At 36.8% G+C, this 13523-nt stretch overlaps 1 protein-coding gene across 1 annotated transcript in view; it reads right to left on the minus strand.

The window, feature by feature from the left end:
- Positions 1-2004: 2004 nt before the first annotated feature.
- The window catches only part of BTBD9 (BTB domain containing 9), a 128781-nt gene continuing 117262 nt past the window's right edge, over positions 2005-13523 (minus strand). The window contains exon 12 of the mRNA XM_030499211.1: positions 2005-10850. Within this exon, the coding sequence (XP_030355071.1) occupies positions 10656-10850 (195 nt within the window). The 3' untranslated portion in view covers positions 2005-10655. The remainder of the gene's footprint in view (positions 10851-13523) is intronic.

Below are 13523 nucleotides of genomic sequence, written 5' to 3' on the forward strand. Positions count from 1 at the left end.
GTGATGCATCCACTCTTATTAAATGGGATATATTTTTTTCTATACACCTTAGTTCTTCTGATCCTTTTGAGACAAACCCCACACTTTTCTAGCTATAGAAGGTTGGCATATTATTGGGGAGGAAAAGGGAAAGAGAATGGCAAAGCACAAAAATACAGAGACTCAAATAAGATCTTACATGATTAGTTCTTTTTTGCCCTAAGCTACAAAACCACCACTGCCTACTTTCCAGATTTAATTTGCTTAGTACAGCCTACGAGAATATTTAAGCAGCAATTATTATAGGGTAAATTACAAAATGTGTAAGTAACAAAAATGTCCTGTTTATGTGCATTTTGCTCCATATAGTGAACATAAAATGACTGTGATTTTATATATATCTGGCCTTTCCACCTCATACTTAACGTGTCACGGTGTTTTAAGCTTCAATTGGCACTGCTCCTTAACAAGTGAGTCCATCACTTAGAATTAGAAACGACTTTGAAACAAATCTTCAGGATGTACCATTCAAACTGACTCTGTACTCTGCTGCTGTTTGGAAAGGAAGCTGCATTTCCACTTCAGTCTGCACTCCCTTCATGATTCCTGCCTGTTAGTAATGATTTTACAAACCTAAGCACAAAAATAAACTGGATCCTTACCACTGCAAGGAGAAAGGGTGTTTCTTCTTAGTTTTGCTCTCATCCAACTTCTTTTCCTCTCCCCTCTGTACTTTTAAGTGTATTTTTTCTTCTAGTAAAAGATAACCAACACTTGCTATGAATTGCATTATCTTGAACACAATCAAAATTTTGCCTGAGGGCTGCAATGGAAGTTCCCCAAAATCCTCAAGAGGCCTCGATTCATCAAGATCAAGCAAAAAGCATTTACCTTTTTTTTTAACTTGGACACATGGCCTGGGAATGCAGATGGCTTCAGCTTGCCCTACTTCTCAGTGCCTGGATCATACAATTTTCTGTCTTACATTCAGTCTGTACTGTATTAGGCAAAAAAGTGAGGCTTCCTCGCCTTAGTATACCCACACCTTTCAAGTGTCACAATTTAGTAACCGAGGTGAGTGGCAGCTTATGCTCCAAAATCCACACATCCATTTTTTCAAATGAACAGCAGGATCTGACACTTTAAAATCCCAATTTATTCTCAGAATCTAATAATGACTGTCAAACTTATTAACTAATGTATGGCTAATCAACACAAGAAAAGAAATTACATCTAATATTACATCTAATTATATTATGGCATTGTATGGTTTGCTGTGGGACCTCAGCTTCATCTTACAACTAGGTATTGACTTCCATCTTTCGACTTTGACCTCTCCACTTTCTAGGTAACAAAGGTTATATACATTCATGAAAGGAATAGCATGACATACCTACCTCTGCTTGAAAGATTACACGATAGAGGAATGTATTGTTACCGGAGAACAGTCACCGCTTCAGGGCATGAAGTTCGGAAATCCAGGCAGGGCTTACAAAAATACTGTTCAATATGAGAGGCTGATAAGCCAGGCAGATAAACACCTAATACTGACAGATCAAACCCTCAGTGCTCCCACCTTTCATGGCAGTCCAAACGAAATAAAGTGCTAAACACCTCTGAAAAATCAATCTTTTTTTGGTTTGTTTAAAAACAGATTACCAAGCCTCAAAATATTTGCCCCCTTTTTTTGTGAGATAAAGTGAAATACTCATTCACACACTTCTTCCGGAGAGCACAGTGGCACATCCTGGTAGCAACCTCTGGCAGCTATTGGTTCTCCACATTCACAGTAGCCTCATGGATGCAAACTAGCCTGAAAGTCACTGCAAAAATCACCAGTGTTTTCTATGTTGACATTAAAACCATCTAATTATGAGTTAATATATCATTGATGATGATATTCATTTCCTTGCCATGCTGGAAAAATCAGTCCACTTCTGCCAAAACTCTTTTATTCACACATGCAGTATGTGAGCAGCACCAGATAGGCTCTACCGTTATTTTAACAAAACTACAGACAAGCAGTTAAGACACAAAAGATGACTTTATTTCTCAAATCACACCCCTCTCATTCATGAAAAGGTGCACTTCTAATTGTCACTATTTTAAATATATTCTATATTTTTCCTGTGAAGTTAAATACTTTAAAGAAAAGTCCCCCAAGAAATAAATACAAAGCACAACAGTTTCACTTTATGATTTGCTTTGAGCATTGTCTGGTCCTGCATCCACTCTGGCGAGTTTTGCTGCTCTTTGAAACCCTTAAAAAAGAAATCCAGAGCCAGCCTTCCTTGCTTTCCAGAACCCTCTGCTTATCAGCTGTTAATACAATATTAGAGCATGCACATAATAGAGTATAGCTGTTTAATAATTCTGTAACTTTCATTACACATGCAGACATTGTTACTAAGGAAGTGATGCTTCTTTTTCTAGATGCTCATAGAAAACTCTATGTTACAAAATGCTCGTTCGATGATGTGCACATCTGCTGGTGAAAAGGAAATCGGTACTAACAAGGTTTGACTGGTTGTTCAATGGATAACTTACAAAACCAGACAATTCCCAAAGTTACTGATCAGATCACTGCAGCACAACCTGCAACCATCATTTTATCTGAAACCTAATTAGCCCAAATGGTTGGCAATTTTATCCATTGTGGAATAAAATGTTATCAAGGTCATCAGAACATGCCATGTGGGGTTTATTCTCCTATGATGAGCACAGTCCAGTACAATAGCTTAGCTCCTGCTAACAGCCAGGAACAGAGGTCTGATGATGCAATTTTTATGAGGGCTGTCATGGCAAAGGAGAGGTGGAAGTAGTCCAGTGCAGGCAGTATCACGTTCCTTCAAGGAGCCGAGACCAGAAAGTTGAAGCACTTCCCATATCAGAAGTTGTGCTCCTGAAAAGGTTTTCTTGAAAGAGGTATCAGTATAAACCTGAATGGGCACAGCTGTGAATTCATCCCAGTTACATCTCACTGAGATGGTATTCCTGAAAATGCAATCAGGGTCTGGCAGGTTGATTTCGCTACATACACATGCACCTAAACAACATTCAAAGACTAAGATAGTCTGAAAACTTTAGCTGAAACTCGTACCTGTTCACAACAAGGTCTGAGGTAGTTTAGAACCACTCTATGTTTAGGAAACATGAGAAAGAAGGAAAGGGATGTAACACAAAACTTTCAAGATGCAATGATAATTGCTACAGAGAAGGGGAATGCAACAATATAATTTTAAACTACTGTCTGTCAAGAAAGGGGAGCACTGAGAGAAATGAGTAAAAAAGTTCATTAAAAGCTGAACTTCTATTTAGTCTGGCTCCTTGTGTTTAATTTATGACCTCTGAAGGAACAACAGATTCACTTTGGAAAGAAAACCAATGATAATAATGAAATTGAGCAAAGCAGAAAGGAAAGAAAAATTTACAAGATATTGGAGAAGGTTAATGAACATGGGTGCTGAATTTATATTTAAACTTAACTTAGGTAAGCCTGCACAAAGCCTGACCTACTACTTAACTTAAAACCTCTTACTGCTTTTTCTCTCAAGGGTAACAAACAGACTGCAAACAGATTATGGAAGCACAAGCTCCAAAAGGGCTAATATTTCCCATATCCACAGACAGCCAAATTTAAATTTTGCTTCCTAGAACTTGACACTCTAATGGTTGTTGCCTTTAAAGTCTTATGTGAATGAATGGGGATGAGGATATTTTATTCAGCATACGATAGAGGTAAAAATAAACTAAACCCAAATCCTTAATAAATTCTAATTTGGAGGAAAGTTCCAGGGAACACCACAGCAACAGTGCTATGATGCTAGGTAGGGTGGAAAAGAAAGGGAGTAACAAGAAGATTGGGGAAAGCATGTAGCAAAAAGTAGGAGCTGTGAAGACTGGAGACAAACAGAACTAGCTCAGACCCCAAGAATCATGTCTTTGTGTTGCTCTTCCTGTAAAAACCACTAAAGCCTTGCTCCCTATGTTTTCTTCCTCTTTTTTTTTTTACCTCTTCACATTCAGATGAGTGATAGATTCCTTAACAAAATTTCCTACATTAAAAAATAAAAAAGGCCATGCAGAAACACATCTCTGCAAACAGTCACTTCAACTTAGGTAACACATACATTTCGCACACATCCAGTCTTTCACCCAAATGGTTCCTTGCAACTCCAGCTCTTGCTGTGATTTGTTTCTAATCTAATCATCTAAGTTCCATAAACATTGTATTATTGCATAAAAGCATTCACTCGAAGTATCTGCCTCTCAAAATGAGTGACATAATTCCTGAAATAGATCCAAACCATGCAATACCAATGACCTTGTTATTAAAAATGGCATAAACAAACTTACAGAATGACCAAAACAGGATCCTGACCTGCAGAAAGCAGAAATCTGCCCCTATTCTCTAGCAATGAACCCACCTTGATTGTTTAAAAAGCTGTTTCTGAGCATGACAGATCTCTATGAGAAATTCCTGTGAAGAATACTACTATCTCTTAACAGCTGAAAATAACTAAAAAACCCCAAGACAGCTACAGAAGATGCCAAACCCCCAATTCTGTGGCCTGACCATGCTTCAAAAGCACAATCTAAAATTTTTATGTAAAGACTTAACATCTACTGTTAAACACATTTATTGGATTATAGGTATTAACCATAGATCACCTAGTGACTATAGCTCAGGAGTACACAGACAATAGATGTGACACTGATGTAGACCAAAAGTGATAGGAAGGAATTTCCTGTGTGTTTCTGGCAGGTGTGCAAGCTCTCTGCTTCCTCTACAGAAAGAAGCTGTGGTAACTATTCACTTGGATTACATGGCACATAGTTTTAGACGCACAGACCCTCATCTGAACAGTAATACTGCCCAACTTACTTGGTATTATAGGAGTCACCTGGTACTTTTTGGACACATAGCATTTGCTGTAAAAGACCATACAGGTCAGTTTTGTAAATTCCTCAGACTACTTAATATAGACTGAGGTGGTTGATGTATTATCTGCTGGTTTTCAGGAATCACTGGATAGTTCTGAAAATCATGAGAAAGCAGGTTACTTTCTTTAAACTGAGGGATAAGTATCTGCACCAACAGATGTGGCAAGATGATAAATATGAAATAGGTGAGTAAAAGTTCTAACGAAGAAAAGTACTTACATTGTACCAACACTGCAGCTCTCCTTCTCTACGACAGCCCAGGGCCTAAAGTAGCTGGAGGCACTGGAGAGGCATGATTACACCTTTGCAGGGTGAAGCTGCCACTCACTCAGATTTTAGCCAGTGATCTGAACTTCAATTCCCATGACATTTGGGTAATGAATCAATTCCAATTTTTTTCAGAACACTGAGTTATACTCTTCTATTAGGCTGTAAGGAAAAGGAAAAGAAGTAATGCTCTCATGTCTGGCTGGGTGATAATGGCTAATGCCAAGCATGTGCAGAGCTGATTCTTCACTTCCACCATTTAGTGACTATGACTATATGTCATAGTAACTAAACACAGTATTATAAAACTGGTACGTAGTTGTACTGGCAGTCACTCTATTGGTAAATGACCTGCAGTTTCCTTGTATTACACTACAGGTTTTAATTTGGGCTTTATTTATTTAAGAAAAGTCGCAGGGTGACTTTAAAACTATTTTTCTAGTAAACATTTTCAAAACTAAACACAGACCTAGATTCCATCATGGAATATGGGTAGAACTTTGACCTTACTTCAGCCAAAGCTTTGCACTGAAAACTTGTGAAGGGCCAACAAAAAATCTGCAGGTTTTTTTCATCAGTTAACAAAAATCCTCTGAAGGCTAGCTTTGTAAGCATTGCAAGCCATAGCATACAAGGTGGCTAGGAGGAATACAGGTGTGTTCTTTAGACTGCACCTCTTTGAGATGAGCATTTGACTTACTGTATTTTATATACCTCTCTATAGCTAAATAACAACTGGGCAAAACCCAGCTTTGGACCTGCTCACCCATACCTTGTTTAGACATTTGCATCTTCTAAGCAACCACCAAATAGAGTCAGCATTCCACAACAGTAGCTCTGCACACCTGCCTGCACAGAATTTTAATTATTTTTTTCCATTTTGGAGCCTTAGAAGCTGTTCTAAATTCAAGCTAAATAATTAGTTACTAGCTCAATTTAACATATGTATATATGAACATCTAGGTACACCTAAAACTTGACACAGGACTTTTTTCTGTATCCTGAGCAAAGCTTTGTGGAGCTTCTATATATACATATATATATATGTCTGATTTAACTAGGGCAACTGACAACAACAACAATCAATTCAAAAAGAACTAAGGATTCTAACCTAAATACACCATTAACTGAAATGGGAACCATGCCTCAAGCATCCTTTGGGATCTAGAAATTATTATTTCTGAAGCATGGTTTAGTCCTCTGGCAACTAATATCGTGACATAAAATGTTTACTCTCAAACACATTAACTGTTTCTAGCTCTGATTATTTGCTGACTACAAACAACAAAATTACCAATGCGTTCACTTGTCCATTTGGCAGTGAATTTACACACCTGTCAAAATCTAAGCCAATTAATACTTTCATAGAGAAATGCAAGGTCTACTTTCTGTGAAACCACATCTAAGTTCTAATTCCTTACTGAGTGTCTCTGAGTGGGCATCACTGTATAACCAGAACCACTAACACAAAACAATCAGGCAAGAACGGCATTAACTTTGCCTTCTAATTTTCATACTGACTCTTTTAAATGCACAATACATCACTGAATAATAAGTAGATGCTCGCATGCATTTGGTTGAAAAACTTAATTTACTTAGAGTGGGACAATTATAGACATCTCTCACTTTCTTTCATGGAAACCGGCTCATCAAATCAGATACTAAACTGAAAACTCTCTAATTTAATGTTATCATTAGTAAAGCTGAAGATGCACTAAATTCATTTGAATTTTTCAGCAATACTGTGAAGCACTGAGCTTGTCATAATAAACAAGAAAAACTGATTTTCATGAGGAAAAAAAGAAATTGAGCTCTAAAAGAAGAGAATGGCAATGAAGAACAGTTCCTTCTCTAACAAAATGGGTGATTCCTCCTCTGTATTGTTTTTTACATCAGACGTGGATTAACTTCTCTCATTGTAATTCCATTTAACATGCCATTTGAATTTGGTTTAGAGCTGATTGGCAATGGCTTGAACACAGAGCTGCACAGTTTTTGCTCACTTCAGAAATTAATTTTCCCAGATATATTTGGCTGTACATTTCCATGAATAAAAATATTTTAAATGCACTTGGAATAAGTTAATTAAATAAAGATACTTTAGAAAGAGCTTTGCTGAGCTCCATGAGTTGAGCCTGTCTGAATTCAACCTATGGAAGAAAAACTGAGAAAATGAGGCCAGGGGAATTTACAGATATTGAAGTATTAAATAGAAATAATGGCTCAATAGTGACAATATAGTTAGTTCCATTATGCAGAAATCTAACAGTAAGTTTATTTTATAGTTTCTGACTAGAAAGCAATGAATACCTGGTCAGTTCTGCTCTACTCCTGTTGAAGTAAAATATGAGTGATAACACAGTTCTGAATAATTATAGTATTTCATCACTCTGATAAACCCTGATATTAAGCTGTAACAGCACAACTTCCACTGAAAGGAAAAAAAAAAAAAAAAAAAGAAAAAATATTTCAGAAGAATATACAAGAACTACATCTGAAATTAGGAGTCAATAAATACAGACAGTAATTAGAAAGAATGAGAACACTCACATCAAACCACAAATCAGTTCTGTGTGGTATCTTCCTTTGTCACTAGTAATATGCTGCTGACACAATGTTTAAAACAGAGACCTGTACTAGGCAATAAAGATATTAGGGGTATTTGTTGGAGGATAGTCTTAGAAGACCAACCAGAGTTCAGGTCCCTTAAATATTTCAACATTATTTCTCTGAATAAAAAGGTAAAGGATTCCCACTAGAAAACGTGAAGTTGTGGCAGGGTTTGTCTTAAAAGCCTGGGAGCTCTATGATTACATTGGCCTCACCCCAGTTACTGGTTCTAAGAAGAACAGAAGAAAATAAAGACATTAAGAAAGGCCATGTGTGACTGAGAATCAGTCTAATACTAAAAATTTATATTCACCTGACAATGCAAAGTTTTTAAGCTGTGATTGATTTCTGGGGGACTGGAAGGTCTGTAGTACTTGATAGCTTTTGCTTTGGGAATCGCTCAGATCTGTTCACTCAGATTCTAGGCAGAAAGCGAATGTCATGGGAAATAAACAGACATTTCAGTTCAACAGTGAGTCACAGGACAAGATCAAAAAGATGTGCAGTAGGTTATAGTCTACAAGACTTATTTTTATCATAAAAATTAATTTTGCACAAAGATTATAAGCTGAAAATCCTGTTCTTTCCCTGAAAGCCAACACTCAGAACAGCTGGCACCTAACTTATTAAAATCTGATTTACTTTTTTTTAAACAGGTCTGTAATGTCCTAAAAAAGGACTACTAAAGACTCAGAGCTAGGAAGTTATGCCCTTTGCTTATCCACGGCTTGAGAAAAGCAAACCTGTTTGCTCAAACTGCAAAGAAATACCACCACTGACACAGAAGAACTTATCTATCAAAGACAAGACATGCCCCATGCTTCTCAGTACTTTTAGCATGGATTACAACCAGAATTGAAAGTAAAACCAGAAAGCTTTTTGAAGGAAGGGAAAAAAAAAAAGGCAAGAAATCCAATTTTTTTTGACCTACACTTAAACAAGAATTGTGTCCCCTGTAACTGGTCTCAATTATTTCATGCTCTAAAGGCTGTGAATCCATAAGGTAATCAGCACCCCGGACTAGGTACTGGCTGGCACGAGCAGTATCCTGCCTCAGAACTCCAGAGCGCCTGAGGCAGCTGTGGCACATATTCTAAGCTATCTGTAATGCAATCGGCATGCATCTTCACCGACAGACATTCACAAGTCAGAAGACAGCAGCGGGAAGGAAGGGGATGGCATGCAAATGTTAGAACTCAACTGGAATTTGGCAATGAAAAATACTATCTTATTACTGACAAAGCCTAATCAATTTTATTTGAATCATGAAAAAGGAAGCTTTTCTCCTCTGAAGTTTCTACTGATTCATTGCTACCACTTGTTATATTTCTTCCTGGTTTTGCACAACCAGTATCCAACAGGGAAATTCTTTCAAATTAACTAGTGTGATAAATTAACATACTATTTGCTATGTTGATATAACTCACTTTATCACTATGGTTATGCAAAGGAAAACCATATTTATCCTACACTAGCTTTGTTTTCTTCTGACAAGGCTATTTGTCACCACTGGAAATTCCAAGTTCAGAAAATTGGATAGCTGACATTTCCAATATAATATACTTTGTGAGGAGTAACAACCCTCCTAACCGATTTGGCCAATTACATCAGCGTTTGTCTTAATACAAAATCACTTATCCCATACTGAAAGACCAGCATGGAGCTCTTCTGAAAAGTCACATACACCTGGAGACTAAGAGACTGTGTCATCATCAATGTGGAAACACTTAGAATAAGCAAAGTAGCAGGCAATGTAATACAGACAGACATAGATGGATAACAAATTCTGTGTTTGTAAAGTAAAAGCTGGATCTTTTATAATGCAGTGTAAAGCATCATATTTTATGAAGATTATGTGAAAGGTTTATGCACACATGGCCTTTGAATTTTTAGCTTCAGATCGCAGAACATTTTTTACTTAGAAAAAATAAGTATCTGAAAATTCTTCTTTTTATAGTCTAACAACTGCCTGTCAGTGACCAGTTGCAGTTCCACTTTTCTAAACCAAACACTTTTGATGATCTGTTGCAAGTTTTCTTAGAAATACAGGTAAAATTTAAGTAATCACCTTCAGGAATGGAAAATAAGTTTTTCTTCAAGATGGATGCTTGACTTAGGAATTTCCTTTTTGAGGGTAATAAATGACAATTTTGTACTTTGAAAAGTCAATTAAGGTCAAGATTAATATTGCATTCATTAATTAGTTTGTTGATATCATGAAGCCTTTTCTTGTCATCCCACTGATGAATGAGGGAATTTGCATCTCAGCAGGTAAACATGTTTGATACTTCCTTAATCTACTGCACAGCATTTGCTACAGCCAAAAATAAGAGACAAAGTGGAATACAGAGTCAAAACAATTTAGAAAACAGATTACTAGTTACAAAGAATGTGAATGAAGAATAACTTTTAAAAATAACATATATTCTGGACTGATGTGTTCCAAAACATTCTTTTTGCTAATGGAAGTGTTCAGGGAACAAATACTTATTTCATATGCCCTTCATTCTGCTTGAGTCATTTTAGATTTCCACTGCAGCTCTGCCTTTTATTTCCTTCTGTTCTCCTTGCCTTGGTTAGATTAGAGAGGTAGGGTGTTAATGGGGTACTTGATGAAGATTGAAGACCTATTTTCTCCCCCCTCGGAGACCAGCCTGATTTGAACAAATTGAGGAGAGTGAAGCAGACTCTTCATGTCCTTGGGAAAAGCCTTTTCCATTTCAGCATTTCCAGCTTTCAGACATGGTCCCCTTTGTTCAAAGAGAGAAAGAAAGAAAAGGTGCCAGCACAAGAAGATTCTGAATATCATTTTATGTAACGTCAACAGGGGTGCTAAAACTCTCTTTCAATCTCCTTTACGGCTGGTGAGCATGTGAACGCGAGGTGGATCCAGGAGGGGAATGCAGGGAACTAGTGCTTGCAGCTCGAACAGGGCGAGAAACAAGCTGTTGTCCACCAGTCCCCACCTCTGTTGTTGCCACTTCCTTACTATTCTCATCCTTGTGGGTACCGTTTTGTGCTGGGCACTCAAAATGCACACAGTGAAACACCTGTAGGGAGCAAAGAAATGAGGATAAGGCAAAACAATTAAATGCTGGCAAAAGCATGATCAAAGTCAGATGAAGTCTATATGGAAGTATGCAGGCCACATCAGTGCCAAAGTACTTAGTCAAATTAGAATGTTTCACCATGCGGTCAAAAGCAACTATCCACGGGCCATAAATATTTTAAAGTGATACAAGTGGAGCAAAAGAAGGCTTTCAAATAATACCAACCTTTACATATGGCACCAAAAATCAGAAAGATGGTTCCAAAGCGTACAGAGATATTTGTAAACGATTTTTTTTCTTTGCCAAGTAGCAAAAATATCTACTACATGCTATTGGATGGCAACAACAATTATATTGTCTGAAGTGTATCTTATGATCTAATTACTTCCTCAAAAGACTGAATATTCATGCACACTAGAAATGAAATTTAAATCATTACCAATATGATTCTATTTCAAGATTGCCCTCTGCTGTAACGGCAACAGTAGCTCTACAGACATATCCTGGAGTATGTAGAAAGGTATTCAGAGCGTCCAAGAAGGCTGCTGCTTCATCAGATGAAATATTCCATTTCAGTGATCATTTTCTGATTTTTCAAACAATACCCAGGACCACTGTACAGGTGACTGTGTCTTAGAGTAAAAGGATCATATGTTTAAGCATTTTTTCCAATTTATTTTTTACTTTACTTACTCTTACTTCTACTTGTTCTTGAAGTGCCTGGGAGAAGAAGGGGGAGGAACTCTTTAAAATTGCTACAAAACTTATTTCCATGTGAATTCTTGTTGCTATGAATTGCACAGCTTTGCCATGTACTAAACAAACAAATGTTTTCTTATACTAATTTAAAATCTGCTATTTTCTCATGCATTGTAGTTTTAGAGCTAAAGCTTAATGAATATTAAACCCTGAATTTTAAACATATTGTTTTAAATTAATTTTGTATGCTTTTATGACATCTTCTATTATTATTCTTGCAAGTAGATCATGTCTTTAAAGCTATTCTCACAAAGGTAATCTTTTAATCTTAACTGCCCTTTCCCAGGCCCTTTCAAATTAATGTGGGCAAAAATCAAATACCATAAGCAAGACATGGGCATACTACATGCAGGACTACAGAATTTTATATTTTCTATCTTTTCTGCAATACAACTGAAAACCCTATTATTCTTTTTGACCATCCCTGCTCAAGTGCACATTGAACAGACTGCAGCAACACGTCTGCAGTAGCCCCAGGGTCTTTTCTGTGAAGGTAGCTAGTTAATTCCAATTCTGACAGCATACATGAAATGAATAAAAAAACCATATTCAATCACTGGGTTTTTTTATCCCCATTATATCTTTTTGTGCCTCTCAGTGTAAGAATTCTTGCAGGTTTTTATACAGATACATAGCTATGCACGTTTATATTTCTCTATATAGATACATGCTCAAATAAACAGGTATTGCTATGCCTTTACATATAAATATATGAAGAGACTACAAATCTACACCCATACCCACACATCCACACATGTGCACAAAACACTTTTTCTCTGCCTTTTTCTAGTTTTTTTCTAAAGCTGAACTAATTTCTACAGTGGCATGAATTCTCTCCATCTGTTTACAGTTCTTGAGAAGCTGATTTTTGCATTGAGCTATGCTTCTTCAGAAGCCCACTCCCATGTGAAGTAAACAGCTTTAAAGTAACAGCTATTTTTCCAGCTGCCCTTATCAGCATCGGGATGTGAAGAAAACAGTATTATCTAGTCAGTGCCACCTCAGCAAGACACTGCTTTCCTTTAAAGGCAGTACAGACTAATGAATGGGAGATCTCCAAGTCAGAAGATTCTGTATTTCTGTTGTATCCCACACCAATAGCGTTTCTCATTTAAAACTTCCCTTTACAAAGTAATGCATGCTTTTTTACATACAGTATGGATACAACTGAAATTTAGCTAACACTACTCTACAAAGTATGAAGTACCCGATTCTTAAATTGTAACTGTCCTTTTTACTGCTTCCTTAATACTCAATGCTCCACTCAACATCTGGTACATTAACAAGCCTGCAAATTTACAGCATTATTTGCAGTTACTCTGCCACTTCAACAAACAGAGTACTGCTTGTGAAAGAAGCAGAGAGCACAGAAGTACAATTGAGCTCATCTGCTTCATCCAATATCGGAATTACCTATTTCAGAACTTTATTACTAAAACAAACAGTCTTGCATGTGTTTCTCTCAAAAGGCAGAGATGACAGGTCAGTATCATCTTCTAATCAGTGGTATGGTATACTTCTCATGAAGATCTTAAAAAAGGTCTGACAAATAAAGCAGAAAGGCCAAGCACATATACACTGGTACAGTAATTTGTAAGATAAAGCTCTCACATCAGCAACTATGTGTCCTTTCCAGGTCAGTAATACTGAAGAGGAACAACAAGATAAAACTTAAACAGTTGAAGTATCAGGTGACCTGTCTGACAAATAAACAATGACAAGGACTAAGGAAAAATAATCCTTTTCTTTATAAAAGCAGGATGTCTGGAAGCTCAAGAAAACAAAAAGTTACAGTTCTACCATGTTCTAACATACAAAAATGTACTCAAAGGCCAGGTCAAAAAAGAACAAATAAAAAATCTGTGAACAACATGTCTTTCAAAACTTGGAAAACCTGGCAAAGGAAACAATAAA

The sequence above is a fragment of the Strigops habroptila genome, chromosome 10, assembly GCF_004027225.2.
Source record: "Strigops habroptila isolate Jane chromosome 10, bStrHab1.2.pri, whole genome shotgun sequence".
In the NCBI taxonomy this organism is placed as follows: Eukaryota; Metazoa; Chordata; class Aves; order Psittaciformes; family Psittacidae; genus Strigops; species Strigops habroptila.